Source organism: Schistocerca cancellata, chromosome 1, assembly GCF_023864275.1.
Source record: "Schistocerca cancellata isolate TAMUIC-IGC-003103 chromosome 1, iqSchCanc2.1, whole genome shotgun sequence".
NCBI lineage: Eukaryota > Metazoa > Arthropoda > Insecta > Orthoptera > Acrididae > Schistocerca > Schistocerca cancellata.
The window spans coordinates 773,149,315-773,171,153 of record NC_064626.1 but is presented as its reverse complement, the minus strand read 5'-3'; the positions used below and the strand labels follow the sequence as shown (position 1 = coordinate 773,171,153).

Sequence of the window (21,839 nt, the reverse complement as noted above, 5' to 3'; positions counted from 1 at the left end):
CTATGTATATATTGCAATGACAAGTGAAATGTCTGCACCATTTCATACTTATGTTGTCAGACTGCAAACAATGTAAGAACTATTTTATTGCTGGTACATGTGGGAACACCTCACGCTTTTCAGTTTCACTCAGAGTGAGCTCACAGACACGAACTATTTTATTGCTGGTACATGTGGGAACACCTCACGCTTTTCAGTTTCACTCAGAGTGAGCTCACAGACACGAGCGCATACACGCACAAGCACACGCAAATACACTTGCACACACACGCATGCACCCACACTTCTTCCCAGACTACATTTTACTACACATTGGATGCTCTCTAAGGTCTTCTACATAAACACAAAATGACATGAGATCTGAAATTTTCTTCAACACATTTGCCTCAAATTTTTTTTATTTTATTTTATTTTTTTAAATTTCCATTTGTACTACATATACGTTCCGAAGAAATTCACACTTGAAAACAGTATTTGGGAAGAGTGCTTCAGCTTGGTGCAGTTGACAGAGCTTCAGCCATTTACCACTTAAATCTTCTGTTGTAACGTAATCATTTCCTCCTGTCAATAATGCGATGTATGTCCATGCTGAAACCCACATTTTTCCTTTTCAAATGACCGAAGTTTGTATAATAGTCACTGATATACACATGCACAACTAAATGCTAGAGTCCACACAGGATATGGTGGCTGATGTGCAGTGACCAGTTTTTGCCTAAAGCTCTGGATGAGTTCATTCATTTGTTTGGAACGGATGCCAACATTGTCTGTCCCCTTTCGCCTGGTCAGTAATAAGCTCCAACAACAGAATCAAGGTGCACACCCTGCAATATTTCTTAAATAATTTTACAGAACAATTTGGTAAAAAATTACATTTCTGCTTTCCTTATAGCTTTTTATGTCAACTAAATGATGATGTGCCCATTGTATTGTTAATGGTCAAAGTTATTGTGGTATTTGCATTTAAGTAAGACACTGTGTGAAATTTGATAAACTTTGCAATGAAAAATAGGGGTCACTATGATTTTGCATTTGGTGCATATTACATAATAAGTTGCTTCATATGAAATTTAGCTAAATTTTTTCTGTAGACTTGGGTAGAGGTCTCCATCTGTCATCAGTCTCACGAAAATTGATCTGATCTAGCATACGCATTAGTGATTGAACACACCAGTGATAAAGCCAGAATGAAATATCCACAATATTACTCATATTTCATAAATGGTTTGAGATACTGAAATGTGATTTTGACAAATGACAGCACACAAAGAGTAGAGTAGTTTGCAATATGGTTATTACGCAAAACTTCATTATCTACCATGTTGTTCCCCTAACTACAGACTTTTTTTGATGTCAGAATGTAATATTTATGGGTCATCAATAGCTGCTGAAATAAGAAATGCTGTAGGTCCCGGAACAGCATAAGTGAAGACATTGCACATTTTTTTTTGTTCTGAGGCTGTGTATTTTTGTCAGCTATTGACCTTGCTTTTCCCACAGTTTCAGAATTCTCTCACAACTGCATCTGCATAACATTTTAGTGAGGTGACACTGTGTAAACTCCACTGTGTTTTGGCAAAATAAACACATTTTAACATGGCAACAAGAGAAATGTAGGATTTACTCAAAATTCGCCAAATATAATGCTTCTCTCAAAGTTACAAATGGGTAAAAAGCAAGGTGAAAAATAAACTGCTAGTTTTATTGCATTTTCAGAGTAATTCTTTCTAGATACTTACCAATGCAGAGGCAAATGTAAATCTGTTTGAATGGTCACCATGCAGGGAGGGGGGATATGGGCGTGAAGGTGATCCACTTACTGTTAACAAAAAATATGAGCACAGGCTTCAGTTTTTTGTTCTTTTTTTCTTTCCTCCTTTATTCGAGGATCCACTAACTTACACAGCTCCAAGACATCTCGAATGTAGGATGCTGTTGTTTCTCCTGGACGTTGTGCCCTGCACTATAATTTATCTTCAGCCTTGCACTTCTGTAGTTGTGTGCCGCCGAATACTTGTGCAGTTCTGCCTGGAATACTTCCCAGCTTGTGAACTTCTCCTCGTTGTTCTCATACCATTGGCAGTGCCCTCCAAGTAGAAAAATACGTTAGCCAAACACATGATGTCATCCCATTTGTTAAATTTGGCTATATGCCCATATACCTTCAGCCACTTGTACGGATCTTGGCCATCGTCACCAGAGAACCTGGAAGGATGTCTCATGTGGTGGCACACAGTTGCTGTCATTGTGATGTCCTCTTCTTCTTCTGTCTCTGATAGATTGCGATCTGTTGAATATGGTTCGAACTTGGGTTTCTCACCAAGTAAACAGCGGCTCTGTCGTGGCCTGATGGGAGCCACTGTGTCATCGATAATGTGCAGTATCACAAGTTCCAATACCCAGCGCCTCCACCAGAATAATGTCATGTAGAGGAAGGTGTAATTAGATGAATGACGAACACTAACGTCACTTAATGAAGGTTTATTCAGCACTTGCCCATACAAGAGCGCGGAGCAAACTGCCTCCGGCCAGAACACATACGGTATATATACATATGTACAGCTACAAAACATTCTAGTACAATGATTCTTGCCATCTGTGGATACTTCTAGAATGTACTTGAACCCAATATAGAAATTAAAATTTTTCATTTCAGGTGAGTTTTGAGCTCACGACCCTCCAGGCAACAATCTAGTATCATAACCACTACACTACGGCGACTGCACTACTCAGCTTCTTCTGCAACATTACTACTGCCTTCCTTTCATGTCTTTTGATTTTTAGAAGTGCAGTCTGGTTTCTATAAAAGTAGTACATAATCACTTGTTCCCTGTATCTGATCCATGATGACTTTAGAAATAAAAAAGAATATTCCAGGAAAATATCAGCAGAAGAATATTAGGTTGAATAGCAATCATTCTCTGTTTATGAAATTCAGCTAGAAAAAAAATAATTGCAATCAGAAACACTGTCTTCTGTTGCACATTCCCCACATTAACAATTGCCAGAGAGAACATAGCTGGAATATCTGGAATGAAACAAAGTCAGAGAGCAACGCTGGTGAAGCCGTCAAGTACTTGTTTCATAAAATGCATCACATATGCACAAATTCACACTTGTAGATCACTCTAATATTCCTTCATCACAGACATCAACATAATCTGTGGTATTGTATGTAAATTCTTTGAATTCCGTATGATATCACTGTGATGTATCTTGGCAGACTATTAACTATAAAAAACCATAACACTGTCAGTTATGACAGTTCCAGATTATAATGATGGAGGAAGTCATCAAGTGCTTGACTTTCATTCATGTGACAAAGGAACTACAAAACTGTATCAAAGAATGTTGTTGTAGGAGTCTGTGTTCCACATTATCTTAAGAGGCTACATATCTCCTGATAGCAATGTAAGTGACGAAAACATCCTGATAGTTGCATGGGGAAGTGAACAAATACTGCAAAATCAGTGGGTCTATGGTGAGAGAGAGTTTTATGCCAGTTTTTAATAAAACATAATACTTCTACAAACAACTTCTCAAATAGCATTGAAACAAACAACAAGTGTGCCACAATTTGATGCCAAAAACTAAAACACGGTTGCTTACTTTAATTAGGTTTGTGTAAATACAATGCCTACATTTGTTTAATTCAGCACTAAGTACCAAGACCACTTATCACATAAGAGGAGTATGGCCACATATCACATCACTCTTAAAGGAAGAAAAAATATTATTGATGAAAGGAATTATAAGAAGTAAAATGAAATAGTTTCAGTATCTGTAGTAGTTTCAGTATTACCACATTGCTACAAAACTTCTTAAACACTTTCAAGTTTAGCTTTGAAATAGAACTTGATCTACATCTATGTAAGTACTCTACAATTCACATTTAAATGTCTGGCACTGGGTTCTTTGAACCATATTCAGACTATATCTCTACGGTTCCCCTCTCTAAGAGAGCATGGGGAAAAACAATCATTCTCTCTATGTAGATGGTGGGGAGGGGGGAATTTAAATTCAGAGGAGATTGAATGCAGAGGAAAAAGTTGGTGATTGAAATTTCGTGAAAATGCTCGTAACAACGAAAAATGCCTTTGTTTTAGTGATTGCCACCCCACCTCGCTTTTCATATCCGTGATGCTCTCTCCCTATTTCACAATAATACAAAATGAGCTGGCCTTCTTTGTACATTTTCAATGTCCTCCATCAATTCTATCTGGTAAGAATCCCATATCACATAGCAGAGGATGGACAAGCACAGTGCAAGCAGTCTCTCTAACAGACCTGTTGCATCTTCTAGATGTTCTGCAAATAAAACAAAGTCCCTGGTTTGCCTTCCCCACAAGATTATCTATGTGATCATTTCAGTTTAAGTTCTTCATAGTTGTAATTACTAAGTATAAAGTTTAACTGACAGCATTTGAATCTGTGAAATTCATTCTGTACCTGAAATGTTATGGATTTATTTTGGTACTCACGTAGATGACCTCATACTTCTCCTTATTTTGTGCCATAAAGATACCATGTCTAAATCATTTTGCGATTGGTTTTTATCATCTGATGACTTTACTACACAGTAAATGACCGTATCAACTGCAAACAATCTAAGAGGGAAGCGAAGCTCACATTGTCTCCTAAATTGTTTATATATGAGGGGCATTCAATAAGTAATGAAACACTTTTTTTTTCTAGGTCAATCATGGAATATTCCTGCTTCAGTCCCTATAATTTCATGAAGTTCTAGTAGGTGGCAGTGCTATACTTAGCCTTCAAAACAGCATCTGTAACAGAGGTGCATTCCAATCGGAGAGTTGTCATTGAGTTTTGGCAGAAAGCCACAGCCACATATTCATAGGTGCTTGCAAATGTCTATGGAGACCTGGCAATGAACAAAAGCATTGTGAGTCATCGAGTGAGGCATCTTTCATCAATGCAACAAGGTCATGCAAACCTGTTTGATCTTCCATATGCCAGCCAGCCACACACAGCTGTAACTCCAACAGTGTTGGAATGTGTGGACATTCCCATTCAAGGTGACTGATGGATCACAATCAAACACCTTGTTGCACAGCTGGATGTGTCATCCACCTGTTGGGATACTCAAAGATGTTTGCCCATTGTGTTCCTCGACACCTAACAGAAGACTATAGAGGGCAATGACTGTGATAATTTTTTTGCTGAAAACGTTTCATCACATCGAACTGGAAACAAAATGGGAATCCATGGAATGGTGCCATACCACCTCCCCTCAGAAGAAAAACTTCAAAGCTGCATCCTCAGCTGCTAAAGTCATGGCGATGGTCTTCTGAGACTCTGAAGGGGCTATTGTGTCTGATGTTCACCCTCACTGTGCAACAGTAAACTCTGAAATGTATTGTGCTAGACCAAGGAAATTGAAGAAACGACTTCCGCGAATTTGTCGCCACAAAAAAGGCAGGCGAACTTCTCCTTCTCCGTGATAATGAGAGGCCTCACACAAGTCTGCACATCTGAGAAGAGCTCACAAAACTCCACAGGACTGTACTTCCTCATTCATCCCACAGTCCGTATCTCGCAGCTTCTGACTTCTGTTACATCCTATGAAAGATGTACTCCTTGGGAAGCAGTACATGAGTGATGGGGTGATTATTGATGCAGCAAGATGCCGTCTCTGACACTGACCTGTAGAATGGTACCATGTGGGAACACACGCCCTCCCAGGCGTAAGGCCATAACACAGAATGGAGATTATGTTGAAAAATAGAATTTTGTAGTCAAGAGATGGGAAGATAATATGAAGTACTGGAATGCTGAACAAAACCAGCCTGCTTTCAGAAAAAATGTGTTGCATTACTTATTGAACATCCTTGTAGATTAGGAAGAGCAGAGGGCCTAAAATACTTCCTTGGGGACCCAAGATATCACTTCAGTTTTACTTCAAGACTTTTGTCGATTACAATGTACTATGATATTTCTAACAGGAAATCATGATCCAGTTACACAACTGAAACAATTCTCCATAGGCACTCTAGTGATGAATGGTGTCAAAAGCATTCTGGAAATCGGAAATATGGAATCCATCTGACATCTCATGTCGACAGCACTCATTACTTCATGCAAATAAAGAGCAAGTTGTGTTTCAAGATGCTATTATTTTCTGAAACCTTGCTGACTACGTGTCAAGAAACCATAACCTTTATGGAAATTCATAATGTTCAAACACAGTACATGTTCCAAAAATCTGCTGCAAATTGATATCAGTAACACGGGTCTGTAATTCATAGGATTTCTCTGATTTCCTTTCTTGAGTATTGGTGTGATCGAAGAAACTTTTCAGTCTTTAGGTATGGATCTTTCATTGAGTGATTGATTGTAAATGATTGCTAAGTATTGGCTATTGTATCAGCACACTCCGAAAGGAACCTAATTGGTATACTATTCAGACCAGAAGACTTGCCTTTATTAAGTGATTTATGCTGCTTTGCAATACCAAGGATATCTGCTTCCAAGTTATTCCTGCTGGGAACTGCTGTTCATTCTAGAATGCTACTTCATCTTTTCTGGTGAAGAAATTTTGCAAAACTGCGTGTAGATACATGCAGTAAAGGTACTTGAGTGTGTTTTGCCGCTGGTATAATGTAATTTCACAAAGAACAAACATATTCAGAAATGGATTACTTCATGGCTTAAGATCCCTGGTATAAGAAAGTGGAATATTTCTGTTCATTTATATTCTGTAACAAACAGCAGATCAGTTTTCCTAAATTACTTAAAAAATATGAGTTGTGGGATACAATGGGAAAAACTAAGAAACATGATAATTCTATAACTGAGTCATGAAATAAAACAAAGAGGATAAAGGAAGCTGTGCAGTAGCTTACTGGGAAGAAAGTAGCTCACAAATCTGATTACTGTAAGTTATTTAACAATGTCTTTGTTACTGAGACAGCAGCACACCATTTCAGCTTTTTTACGAATGTGAGGTGTGTTACTGAAGAAAAAACTTGTCAATGCATACAACAACAACAACATTCCAAAACCTTTTAGAGCATGAAGTGAACAAATACATAATTTTTCCTGTAGCCAAAGACATAAAAAATTGCAAAGATTAAAAATTCAATGAGGAATAAACTTCCAGTTGGTGTCTGTGGGTTGCATAGCATATTGCAAAAACATCACCAGACTATGTACATCACTGCTAGATACATTATGCAGCAAAAACCTTAGGAGAGCTATAGATGCTCATTCAAAAGATACGTAATAGCATGTAGGATGTCATTTTGATGCTAGTTCTGATACCCTGGAGGAAAAAACTGCATTCCTTCATTCTGAAATACAAAGGTTTCCCGAAGAAATGATCTTCTCTGCAACAAATTTAACAAATTTCTTAGTTTGTTCCAATTATGTCTGATGGGGTTCAGGTTGGTGCTTTGAGAAATTCATAGACTTTCACCATCTTCATGAAGCATACAGGTAACTATTGTTTACCTTTCATTTCTCAGCTCCACATATCTCCACTTATGTGCTACATCATGTATTGTGGCTCATTGCATCACATATGTGCTTTCACAGGTCTAGAGCCCAATGGTGGCATTGTTTTCACAGCATGAGGCTACATCATACATTTGTCCTTGTAACTCTCTGCTTCTGTGCAGTAAACAACCCTGAAAATACAGTCCTGTCAAAAGTTCTCTACAGTAATCAACAAGGACGTGTGACATCTGATGGAAGACTTGAGCATGTATTAATCCAGTGACAAATGTTGAATCTTGCAAATCCCTGTAACTGAGCATCATTCAGACTCAATCACTTCTCTACATTGACTTATTCTACTAGAAAACATAATAATATGTGAACAGCATCAACACTTTCTGCCTTGCAGTTACGTACCCTACAACATAGAATGTAGTGCTACCTAGTGTGTGCTCAGCGAGGTATCTGGGACTTAGAAAAATTGTGTATTTGCAATTCATCCTTAGCAAATGATCCCTTTCCATAGCAACTAAGAACTGCAGAAATAGCACTGCTAAATAGGATGAGTGTCTAACACTATATCTTAGCTCCAAACCTGTATACCGTGAAGAGTGTTCAGAAATAAGCAATTTTGGTGCTTGGTGCCAGAATGAGATTTTCACTCTGCAGCAGAGTGTGCGCTGATATGAAACTTCCTGGCAGATTAAAACTGTGTGCCTGACCGAGACTCGAACTCGGGACCTTTGCCTTTCGCGGGCAAGTGCTCTACCAACTGAGCTACCGAAGCACGACTCACGCCCGGTACTCACAGCTTTACTTCTGCCAGTACCTCGTCTCCTACCTTCCAAACTTTACAGAAGCTCTGCAGGTTGCATATATTTGATAACAAACACTTGAAAAGAAAAAAAAAAAAAATGTTGAAAATGCATACCCGTTATATGAATGCAGCTTAAAGGTGTTGTTTTCAAAAACATATTATCCATTGTTGAAAAATTAACAGAAAACAATTTTCGACATGAATGATTGAGACCCTTCTTAAAATCATTATTATCAAAGACCAACATTGGTTAATAACACCTACACTACACTACACTACAAAAACGGTGACTTTCAAACAAATAAATTACATTTTAAATGTACAGGAACATAACAAAAAGATATATGAGTAATACTTTTAAACCTAATAAAATGGAACAGATTACAAGGTTCACTTTAAATAGCTTGGGGTGTTACAAATAAGAAATCTACTTAAAGTGTGTATTACATCTTACATAGAAAATCAATCTCCGATGTGAAGTATATAAAAAACAATTAATTCCACGCTTGTCTTTCAGAACAATGTCATAAAACTTGCATATTATATCACTGTCTTCCTCAGAGTATAATATCAGATTTATTTTTTATGCACATGTGAAGAAGTTTCCTTGAAATTTGAGAAACTCTGAATTAGTACTATAATCAATTGATGCCAGTGTTACTGAGCGCAGAGTGAAACATTTCTTCTTACCCTTGCTGCAGAAGAGGTCACAGATGTAATTGCTGATGCGATTTGTTAGAAACAGAGTAACGGTAAATTCTCAGCATACTGTTTTAATTCTCAGCATACTGTTTTTATATATCCCTACATGTAGTAGAATAAACATGCAATGAACCAACAATATGCATGGTTAATCGAATGACAGATAGTGCTACTGAAATCAATTTTCTTGGTATTCATATTCAAGATAAAGTAAATGGGTTACATTCTTAAGTTAAAAACAGTCAAGAACAATGTATGCTGCAACCAAAGTACTGACATGATCATAACTATGTTTATTCCTTAAATATATTTCCGCCTGAGAACTAGTATCACATTCTGTGAAAAAAATCAGTATATAGTAGCTTTTGGAAACAAAAATATTATTGTACAGATAATGGATCACGCAAGCATTAGAACCCAAAGCAAATTATTTCAACGTATTTAATATGCTACCCCTTTATAACATTTTTGTACCAGTTGTTGTTTTACAGGTCAATATAAGCATGCATTTTTTTTTTAAAAATTCAGAATAGTGGTCTAGAGGATTACATTACAGGGATACATCATGACATATGTACTATCACCTCCAATATTTCCTTAGGTAAGAAGTTGCATACATCTTGGGGGAATCAAATGAATAACAGATTAATTTTGCAGGAAAGTTCTGGTAGAATTTTAAATACTTTAGGAGTATAGGAGACAACTCACTAAAAAGCACAAGTGATGATTCAGCAATAGGCACACATAAAAAATAAAGGACATTTGCTAGCCTTCAGAGTAACCCTTTTTCAAGCTACAATACACACATGGAGGCAACAGGTTTGCCAGCTAGGAATGGGGGAGGGAGGGATGGTATGTGCACATTATGTACAATCTTCACAGCAGATTGAGAGTTACCCTCGCAACACATCTTTTGGTCCCATAACCATCCTGGCCTCAATCTTCAGTAACCCATTGTCTCCACACCTCCACCCAAGTTTCTCTCCCTCTGTCTTGACACCCCTCCCAATTCACAACAACTTTAGTGTGTGCCACTCTCCACCTGTTCTGATGACCATGCTAACTCGCCCCTCTGCCAACCCTCCCTCCAACACATATAGCCAGCAAACAGGCTGCCTCCCTCTGAGCTGCTAGTCACCCACCCCAAACCCTCTTCCTGCCTCCTGCCTCTTTCTCCCTCTATCCATCCTATCAAACATGAATCCCACCACACCCTAGTCCACCCGCCTAAATGCAGCACTGCTATTGTGTGTCCAACCAGTGCCATGTAGTGGCACAGGTGTGAGTTGTAGTGCCTCGAGAATTTCGGTGTAAGTTCTAGAGACACTTGGGTTTCCATCGTCTTGAACACCCACAAGGGTGAGAGAATGGAGATGTGTGTACCTCGCTGTCGGTTTCTGTGTGTGCAGGATGGACTTGTATTGGGAGAATACGGCAACAGTGTGGGCTGATTGGTGTGGACAAGTGTTTGCAGCACACGCCTGAGAAGCTGTATGTCCAGTACAAGGAGCAAGCACACACTATTCCTTGACAGTGTAATGACTGTATTGTTTTGAACAAATGAATTATGTATGGAACAAAAGACATTTACATCTGACTTTCTGGTGTTGGACTTGTGAGCAGCAAGAACTGGTTTTATAGTGGTTATTAAAACAAACATAATATAATTGTATTTGTTAGTTTCTAATGGTCCAAGATGGGGTTGACTCATGAGAGTTGAACACTTGTGTGAAACTTGTGAAGTTTTTTTATTGTGGAGGTGAAAATATAACAGAGTTGAACAAAAGTATCCTGAGAGTACAGAATCATTTCAAGAGTAGAAAAGAAGTCTATTTCGAAATTCCCTTAAACAGCTACAGTCTTCAGATAAGAACAGTTTGTGAAGATCGACTCAGCCGTCTGACCCTAGAAGAAGATCAGCTGCACTCAATACGTGAGTCAACTGCAAGAGACGTGTGAGTCTTGCACCCCAGTACCACACTGTCTCTTGATGTCATCTGGAGACTGTTAGAATGTGGCGACCATGACAGGACCTGAAGAAAACGGGAATTTAAAGACAGAAATCGTATTGAGTTCAATAAACAAATGGAAGAAAGTTGCGAGTACAACGCTGTAAAAGACATGAGAAAGTAATAGTGGAGAAAACTGGAGAGAAGACCTCAACTCTTCAACTAAGGATATTGGGTGTGGAGAGTAAGCAGTTTTCACACCCTTACATCAAGCTGACACCGATACCTTAACACCACTGACGCCAACTGCACCAGTTGCTGTTCACCGGTGCTGATTACGCATCTGCTCGCCGACACTGATGCTGATACCAACATCCGACATCACCGGTGCCAGTGCTGTCCACTGGCATTGGTTACACATCTGCTCACCATCGCCTCATTCATCAACACTGCTAGAACTCTATGCCGAGTGAGCAAAAACCAATAATTATTTGGTAAAGTTGAATGGACTGTTGAAGGATAAACTGTTATTATAGTTATTATATGTAGAGGTGATTTCTTTTAATGATAATAAGAACTAAGAGTAAAATGAATAGGGATCAAGAACAAAAACTAGCAGAACCAGGCACAGCTATCAGGGTGACTAGGGAAACGCCAGACTTGTCTGAATTAGTAAATTTACTTAAAACCCAGAATGAAACTCTAAGGAGAGAAATAGGTTTAGTACATCTAAGTTAGATGATCAAAGAACAGAGTTAAATGCTCAAGATGCTTCCTTGAAACAAGAACTAAATGCTAGATTAGATGACCAAATTGCTAAGTTGGATGACCAGAAGACTGATTCAGCCAGTCTAAATGAAAAATTAGATGCTCAGAGTGAAATTTTAAGTAATCAGAGTGAAACCTTGAACAGTCAAGCAGCAAATACAGTTTTATTAAAGACTGAATTTGACTCTTTAAATAACAAGGTAGAAAATCTGAAGTTAGATTTAAAGAGTGAACTCTTAGTTCTTTGAATACTTCATGTTAATCAATTATTTACTGAATTTAAGCAGAAACAGGATTAGCAACTTTAAGATTTAACTAAAAAACTAGAATTTGATATTGAGGATAAATGTAATAATGTAGAATCTGAATTTAGTGGAAAATTAAAATTTTGTGAAAATGTATGTAATGTTAAATTTAATTCTGTAAGAAAGGAAATGAATATCTTGAAAGAGAGCACAGATTGATCTATGGAAGTAATATCGATTATTCAATCAAAAATTTCAGGTGTCAGTATACAAGCTGTTACTACACGAGCTGTCAGTGTGTGAGTAAATAGTGTAGAACAAACTTTTAAAGAAAAAATAGTCAACTTTGACATTATAAATGTAAGTGGTCTTTGAGATAATAAAAGGCCGAGAAATAACTGAGAGTATAATCTCCGGAAACATTGCGACTGTTGCTTTTACCAAACCTAATGATACTAACAAGATTATACACAACTTGTGGAAAGAATTCAAACTTTTCCATGACAAAGTAGAAAGTAGGATAGCTTTACCTGCTGTCGGGTTACGTAGTAAGGTGGTGATTGCTTTGTTGTGGGGAGACTATCACACAAAATTTAATGAGAGGTACTGGTATGCACTTGCTCAAGCGAGGTTAATGTCAGATACACAGGATCCGGGTGGAGTCACATCTGTCCCCCAGAGACGTTAACATTCTGTGTTAACGGGCAGAGTGACGACCATCGGATCCCTAGTTGTTTTCAGTGTTTCTTCTGTACTATTTTTTCCTGCAGCGAATTCGCTTCAAATATTAAACTATTCTGTAATCTACTCTTGAATTCTTAAACTATCCTATAATTTTAGTATGCAGGAAACCAGATATGACTACAGATTAGGACCAATTTAAGAGAATCACAGATGAACAGTGATCTCTAGACATGAGATGAAATGAATATAATATTATTTGAGTGAAAAGTTTAATATTATGGTACTATTCAAACAAAGTGATATCTAGACGTGATAAACTGAACAGAGTGCTTTATGTGTGTATGAAATATAGCGTAAACTGAATAACTAGACAAGTGATTGTAGTGATTGTAGTGTATCATTTTCTATTTTTATAGAATATTATATGCCTGTTACTTAATGCGGTGTATGTGGAGGGGGAGGGGGGTTATCGATTTTGAAAGGGGTGGGTAGTGTAGTGGTATTGGTGGTTGGTGGTTGGTAGTGTAGTGCCTTGAGAATTTCGGTGTAAGTTCTAGAGACACTTGGCTTTCCACCATCTCGACACTTGATATTTTAAGTAAGAGGGTGAGAGAGTGGAGATATGTGTACCTCGCCGCCGGTTTCTGTGTGTCCAAGATGGATGTGTATCAGGAGAATACGGCAACAGTGTCGGTTGATTGGTGTGGACAAGTGTTTGCAGCATACGCTGTATGTCCAGTACAAGGAGGAAGCGCGCTCTATTCCTTGCTGGTGTAACGACTGTATTGTTGTGAACAAATGAATTATGTATGGAACAAAAGACATTTATATTTGACTTTCTGGTGTTGGACTTCCAAGAAGCAAGAACTGGCTTTATAGCGGTTATTAAAACAAACATAATATAATTGTATTTGTTAGTTTCTAATGGTCCAAGACGGGGTTGACTCATGAGAGTTGAACGCTTGTGTGAAACTTGTGAAGTTGTTTTATTGTGGAGGTGAAAATATAACAGAGTTGAACAAAGGTATCCTGAGAGTACAGAATCATTTCAAGAGTGGAAAAGAAGTCTATTTCGAAATTCCCTTAAACAGCTACAGTCTTCAGATAAGAACAGTTTGTGAAGATCGACTCAGCCGTCTGACCCTAGAAGAAGATCAGCTGCACTCAATACGTGAGTCAACTGCAAGAGACGTGTGAGTCTTGCACCCCAGTACCACACTGTCTCTTGATGTCATCTGGAGAGAGAGAGAGAGAGAGAGAGAGAGAGAGGTAGGTTTTCTACTCTAGGTCAAAAAAGAACTGCTCTGAAAGCTAGCAAAGTTTCTTTCTTTTTTGTGTGTGCTGGTTGAGGACTCAAGGCTTCCGTTTTTGCAGTGAGTGGTCTTCCTTTACCACTAAAGTATTTGTGTAACATGTTGCCAAGACATGTAAAATTTTATTTTGACCCCCCTTTTTTTTATCTGGGCCTATTATTCACTTCAGAACTGATTTTATAGAATGTCAGATTGTCACAGTATCTTGATCATGAAACTGTGTAAATAGCTTGTGAGTCTGCAATACAAGTCAAGCAATGCCTCTTTATAAAATATTCACTGTTATAATCTAATTCTACTCTAATATAGACATTTTTTTGTGCAATATTGGTTTTACAATATATCTAATGGAAAGATTTTACTGAGAAAATAAATAAATAAATAAATAAATAAATCTTAGAAGTTTATTTTCCTTAAAAGGTCAATGGCAAAAGCCATTATTATTATTATTATTATTATTATTATTATTATTATTATCACTATTATATTATTATTTTATAGCTACAGCAAGTTTACCAGCACTTGTACCTTTCACACAAAGAAAGAAACTTTCCACAAACTATAATAGGAAGCAGAGCCTTAGGATTACAGCTACCATACTTTCAACACTGTTCTTTGGCACCGTACTGCCTCCACACTTTTTCATAATGATTATCATGATTATGAGGAACACTTTTACTTATAAAGATATTATTTTCCATTACACAACGTCCTGGGCACAGTTTATCAATGTAATTAATACATCTCCAATACTTTTTGTTTCCAACAGTTCTCTGCAGCTGATGTAAGAATCCTTGATGCAGCAGTTGTTTTGCACCACGAGGACTTTCCACATATGCAATACGACCTACAAACAACACATTTTCGATAATCATGACAAAGGAGTAATTTTATGTTGCAGGTACTCTACTACATGAAAATCTAATCCGCCAAGAGATTTAATGGAAACAGTAATAACATGAAAATCTGCTAATTAATATAATGACAGAAGACTTTAAGTCACCAAGGCATAAGCTGATGATTGACTGGTTGTTGTTTTTGTTGCTCGCATAAGGTGCAAAACAGCATGGTCATTAGCACCTTTACACAAATAAATAAAATACGGCAACTAAAGAAACTGTACACAAAGTAATTTAAATAAATCATAAAAATCAAAACAGAAAGGAAATGGCAGTGCTAAAAAATGGAGGGTACGCCAAGAATAAACAAGAAAGGCAACTGAATATTGGCTTGAATAAGATAGTGCTTTACTACGCATGATCTTATTGGATGTGATATGCATGTCCCTTCTTCCTTTTGGTACGGTGTTAAAATACAAAAGATGCTCCAAAGTGATACAAATTACATGCTTAGCAGTTAGAAGCATCCACCTGAAGAGAATTTAAATGCTACTCTCTAAAAGAGTTGGGAGATCCACCAAAAATTTAGATACCACTTGACACTTTATATAACATAGAGGGCAAGTTCCCAGACAAACAATGTGCTGCCTTCTAGCCAGCAAAGAAATTATATTACATCAAAACATGGCACACTGATACGAGTCTGAAACATACAGCACAGGCTGGTGGTTTCTCTCACCAGCAAAAGAAGGGCAGGCTATGAGTTCAACATCCCATTGTTTGATGATGATGATGTCAATAAGATACTGAACGCAAGCCTAGACTGGATAAGGATAGGAGCTTGCCAAAAGAACCATCCCAGTAGTGAGCCTTAGTGTGACTTTGGGGGAAAGAATTAACTCTGGTTTATCAGATGGACATCTGAACTGTGTCTCTCCTGAAAAACAATCCACTATGAAACCACTCCACAACTTCACTTTCTCTCTCATCTGAAAGGGAGCCTGTGCATCAAAAGATGGCACTTCAACTTGCCTGAGTGGCAGGAAGAAGATATGAAATGGTGATGATGGGATGATGGTAACATTGTAAACCACCACTTGTTGTTGCTCACTTCTAGCCCAGCATCATCTAAATGATCCCTGAAGCCTATATCTCCAAAGAAATGTAACAAGATGTTGCCAAGCTGGTACACATTATGTAAAGTTCCATGACTAAATTGTTTCCTGAATTTCATTGTGATCTTTAGTGAGTGATTTGTGCCTTCCAAGAATGTTATTTTGTATGATCCAGTATTATTTCTCTACTGGGTAAATGAACTAGTTAATCTGAAATACCAATGTCCACACAGTCTTTACACACAAAAGGCTTTCACTACGTAAAAATGATTCACCTATTCCAGTGACCTCAAAGTCATATGTTCATTCTGTATAAAACATACTGATTACATTTGCAAGTGGACTTTGAGGCCACAATCAGTAGCCAAGGTTCTCTCCTGTTTATATCTATACACACCGTTTTCAACATATTGTGTTGCACTGCTCATGCACAATTTTAGGCAACAGTGCTTGGAAAAGTTACTCTGGTAAACAGTCCTTTCTATATTTTAGCAACTTCAGTATAACTCTGACTCTCTCAGGCAGCCAGTCCACACATAAGTAACTATTTATATTTGTTGGAAACCAACTGCCATTTGGTCATTATTTACGTGAATCCAAAATGGCTACATACAACAGGTGATTTACAAAAGCCATATCCATTGTATAGTAAGTATAGAATACTGATGATAACAAGACAGAGAAGATCCTGTAATTCTCATGCTCCTTGGGGTATTGCCAGAGGATGACAGTATGGTACCTCCACATCCTCTGCATAGAAAGGCCAGCACTTCTCCCAATCATAAATACTGTCAACTATAGCCATAAATGTAGGTCTTAAAGGTGCATGCACTGAACACCTAAAGTTACAGCCAGGAATTTGGAAAAGCTTTTTAAAATAGGAGCAGAGATGCTCTTATGAAATATGTAAGCCAATGGTGTGACTTGACCTTGTAAACAGAAAACCTATTAATAATAATAAAAAACAGTTTTGTGGAACATTCACAATGCTTGTTTTCATTCATTTAAATGGCTAATATTCTCAGTTACTGGGAATCAGAATGGCTTAGAATGGAAAAAAAAACAACCTAAGAACAGTGTCCCTCATTTGTGAGCTAGCAATGTAAATGTGACAACAGGTTAAAGATCCAGTCATAAGTACTTCTTTGGGAAAACCTGAAGCCAGTATGTGCTGTCTAGTTGCTCAGTCTTCTATTCATTAATTACATATAGTGACTCATTGTTGCAAGTTTGGTGGAGAAGTCAGTGGCTATAAAGAGACTGGTCTCCACACAAATATAGCTTGTGGTATTTTCTGCGACCTCTCTAAGGTATTTAGTAGTGTGAATCACAGTATTTCCCTTGATAAATTGAAGTTTTATGGGACTAATGGTATACCCAACCAATGGATAATGTCCTATCTGTCCAAAACAATGTAGGAAGGTGTACTTAGTAATTCAACCAATATAGACTAGGGATGTATTCGGGGTTCCCAAAAGTTCAGTCTTAGGTCCACTATTGTTCATCATACATATAAATGATCTTTTGTCTATTATACCACAAGCAGAATTAATTCTTTTTGCACATGACACTAATATTATAATCAATCCAAGTGTACATACAGAAACAAGAAATTCTAAAACAATGTTCTTAAAAGTATCATTGACTGGCTTTCTCTGAATGGTCTCAACCCTCAATTTTAAAGTGATACAACATATTCAGTTCTGCATATCTAGGGGTACTACACCAGTAATAAATCTAACACATGGTGAGGGCACAATAAATAGGGTGGAAACTTCAAAATTCTTATGTACCTACACTGATCAGAATTTAAACTGGGGAAAAAGGAAATTTGGAACGCCAAAAACAACTTAGTTTAGCCACAGTTTCACTGAGAATCATTAAAAATCTTGAAAGGAGCAAATCGGTAAAGTGACATGTTTTGTATATTTACATTCAATAATATAATTTGGTGTAATGTTCTTGGGTAAATCATCTTTAAGAAAGAAGGTCTTCATTGCTCAAGAATGTTATGTAAAAATAAGATGTGGTGCTCATCTAGGATCATCTTGCAGATAATTAAAGAATGTCAGGATAGACAATACATTTATCTCATGGTATGATGGCTTTTGATCCATTTATCTTCTTTGTGTTCCTCTGTAGAATTCTTTCTCAGTGGACAGTAAGTAGTTGGTGTGGTGTAGGTAAAATGACTATTGTAATATCACCTATTTCTCTATATTTTGTGCAGTACTCCAATGGGTTTACGGAAATAAATGCTGACTCTCTGCTACCCACATTTTTCGTTTGGGAGCAGATTTGGGCAGATGAGATGTTATTCCTCTGCAGCTGTACCTGAAGAGTCTTGATAGTTCGAATTACAAATTTTTTGATAAATCTGAGCTTCAAAACAAAGCCTACTGTACACTGTCTTGATCCCTGATCCATTTGCCCCAACGACTTGCAACACCATATCTGCGAAGTACTCATTTCTCTTAGGTGTGTGTGTGTGTGTGTGTGTGTGTGTGTGTGTGTGTGTGCGCGCGTGTGCGAGAACGCGCACCCGCGTGTGCGTGTGAATGACCTCATGCAAACAGTTTTTAATTGTTTACACAAGCAAGCCTTTTGTTGAAAGTGGTGTTTTAGATTCGTAACTATTGGTACAGTACAGTGTTGTGTTTAGTTTTAGTTGTTGACTTTTTTTATTTATACACCTTCTAAAAATAAATGCTGTAACAAAGAAAGGAAATTTGTATCTTTGAATGTTAAGTTAGAAGCACTGAAATAACTAAAGGAGAAACAATAAAAAATCTTGCTCTCAAATATGGTACTGTTGAGGCTACTGTTGGTGACTGGCGAAGAAACCAATTTAAATTGCAATAGTTTTCTTCAAAGAAAGGCTCTGAAGAATCTCTTAACTGAAGAACTACAAAGAAGTCAGAATTCGAAAAAACAAGTGAGGTGGTGTTCATATGTTTATGAAAGAAAAATAGGAGGCAGCCACAATTTCTGGCTCAGTCTTGTAGGAGAAAGCCTTGTTTTTTAAAACCCAGCTGCAGGAGGGATACAATAGTTTTGCTACTAGTGTGGGCTTGCTCACAAGTGGAAGAAGAGGTATGGAATGCATCAACTAGGTGGATGTGGAGAAAGATCTTAGGTGACTCTGAGACTGTTTTGGAATTTATCGTACAGTGTAAAAAATCTGAAGAAAATTTCTGGCTCAGTCTTGTAGGAGAAAGCCTTGTTTTTTAAAACCCAGCTGCAGGAGGGATACAATAGTTTTGCTACTAGTGTGGGCTTGCTCACAAGTGGAAGAAGAGGTATGGAATGCATCAACTAGGTGGATGTGGAGAAAGATCTTAGGTGACTCTGAGACTGTTTTGGAATTTATCGTACAGTGTAAAAAATCTGAAGAAAATTTCTGGCTCAGTCTTGTAGGAGAAAGCCTTGTTTTTTAAAACCCAGCTGCAGGAGGGATACAATAGTTTTGCTACTAGTGTGGGCTTGCTCACAAGTGGAAGAAGAGGTATGGAATGCATCAACTAGGTGGATGTGGAGAAAGATCTTAGGTGACTCTGAGACTGTTTTGGAATTTATTGTACAGTGTAAAAAATCTGAAGAAAATTTATCTAATGAACAAATTTACAGCTGCGATGAAACTCGTTTGAACTTCAAACAAAATATTACCAGCAAGAACACTTGCTTCTCAGGAAGAAAGAAGTGGTCCTGGACACAAAACAGGTGAGGAACGGCTAACAGCTATGGCAGCTTCAAATGCAACTGGAAATCACAAACTAAAACTGGTTGTGATTGGAAAGTCTCCCAAGCCAGGAGCATTCAAGAATGTAACCATGTCAGCTCTTCCAGTTATCTACATGCGTCAAAATAATGTCTGAACAAATCAGAAATCTTCATGAACTTTTTTTTTGAACTCATTTGTACTGGAGTGCAAAAAGTTTTTGAAAGATACTGCCACACAAAGCTACTTTGACAATGATAATGCACCCTCACATCTAAGTGTAGAAGAATTGCAGTGTGACAGCATCTGTGCCTTGTTTATCCCATTAAATGATATCTGTTTGATTTGCCAATAGATCAGAGCGTTCTGCAGTGTCTCAGGAGAAAGTATCATCAGTGACTACTACATTCAATCTTGCATTTAAAAGGCAATGAAAACACTGTAGGATCTTTAAAGAAAGTGACTGTGAAGTATGTTGTGTACTGGATCGATAAGTCCAAGGGTGAGATAAAGTCAGATAAAATTTCTAAGTCACGGAAAAAAATTCTACACAAAAGTAGGCCTGACACAGAAACTGAAGATTTTGGTAATGTGGACAATCACACATTGCATAATTCAATTGGAAGGTTGCAAGGCTGTGAAGACGCAGAAAATGTGGAAATAATTGAGTGATTAAATTCAGACAAACAGTTGGTGGTTACAGAGTCTTCTGTAATTGACATGGTTAACACTCCAATGCAGTATGAGTGTGATGAGGATGATGAGGCCAAGATCGTACCAATGATGAGCCACACCAATGGCTATGTCGCACTTGAGGTTGCCATGCGCTACGTGGAACAACAGTCTGAAGTGACGCCAACTGACATCTTGTTATTCGGATGGTGGTGTGATATCACCATACAGAAATGTTGCAGCTTTACCAAACAAAAGACACTCTTCCAGCATTTCTTGAAGTGAACCGTTACTAGACTTAAGTTGAAACCATTATTTTGCGTATATAAACACCTGCAATAACACTGTTTTAATAAAGTTCATACTTTGATGTCTATGTTCTATTCAACATTGTTTTATTTCTTTTTCTGATATAAATTTTGAGAGTCTGAGTTTTCAACAGTTCAAGCTGGTTCCAGTCCCATTCACCTCGAACCATCAAGGCTCTGCTTAACTGGTTTTTGCACCAATCTTTGTGTCCGTGTTGTAATATTAGCTTTAAATTTACTTACTTCTTGGATGTAGAAAATGAAGTAATAAGGCTTGTAGGTTGCAATACTTAGAATTCATACCACTTGAATCTCATTTCACCGTATTAGGTGGGACTGAACGTCATCCAGATTATCAAATATGCAGTAATCCAGAAAAAATTAGGATGACATGGGCTAAATGACACAAACATACATACTAGGTTTATTTTCATGTAAACATGTAAATTATACATTATTTCCACATAAAGCCTGATGAGATATTGGAGAAAACAGAGTGATTCTTATAACCCGAAATAATCAGTAAGCTCTTTTTTAACCAGATTCGTATGTAACTTATGTGCAGCATAAGCATTACTTTGCCAGAAGTTAAATCTACCTGGCATTCAAAATAAACCATTATTTTGTCCAGCTGTGTTGTTGCCTCTGTATGCGTCATAATGTTTTCAGATTGAGAATCAACTTTGTCTGCTTATTAGCTGTCACTATCACCACTGTCTGCATATGAACAATAACAACAATAACTTAATCATAAAGACATATAATAAAACAAACAGCATCACTGTCATTTCAAGCCTGAGCATCCTGGAATGTTTGCAAATGCTTTAATGAATTCCGATGGATTGACAATGTTCAAAGTGTGACAGTGGAGTCACAAATAGCTGTTCATGTTCATGGATTTATTCAGGACATCATGATAGTTGACTCAGTAAAATTACCATGTGCAGATGCAATAAGATAAATGGTATCATTCACGTTTTTTGTTGTGATCTTCAGTCCGAAAACAGGTTTGATGCAACTCTTCACAACAATCTATCCTGTGCAAGTCTCTTCATCTCTGCATAGCTGCTGCAGCCAACATCCATTTGAACCTGTTTACTGTGTTTGAGCATTGTTCCCCCTCTACAACCCCGCTCCCCCTCTCCACCTTCCCAATACATCCCTCCATTACCAAATTAACAATTCCTTGTTGCCTTGGGATACATCGTATCAGCCAATACCTCCTTTTAGTCAAGTTGTGCCATAAATGTCTTT

General features: G+C 37.6%; 1 protein-coding gene across 9 annotated transcripts in view; it reads right to left on the bottom strand.

Annotated features, from left to right (window-relative positions):
- The window catches only part of LOC126187198 (broad-complex core protein-like), a 439,455-nt gene that overhangs the window by 196,847 nt on the left and 220,769 nt on the right, over positions 1-21,839 (bottom strand). The window contains exon 7 of one of the 9 annotated variants that reach the window (XM_049928278.1): positions 14,521-14,780. The exons of the other annotated variants lie outside the window; for them this stretch is intronic. Within the exon in view, the coding sequence (XP_049784235.1) occupies positions 14,536-14,780 (245 nt within the window). The 3' untranslated portion in view covers positions 14,521-14,535. Of the gene's footprint in view, positions 1-14,520; positions 14,781-21,839 lie in introns of those variants that run through there. 9 annotated transcript variants of the gene reach the window in all.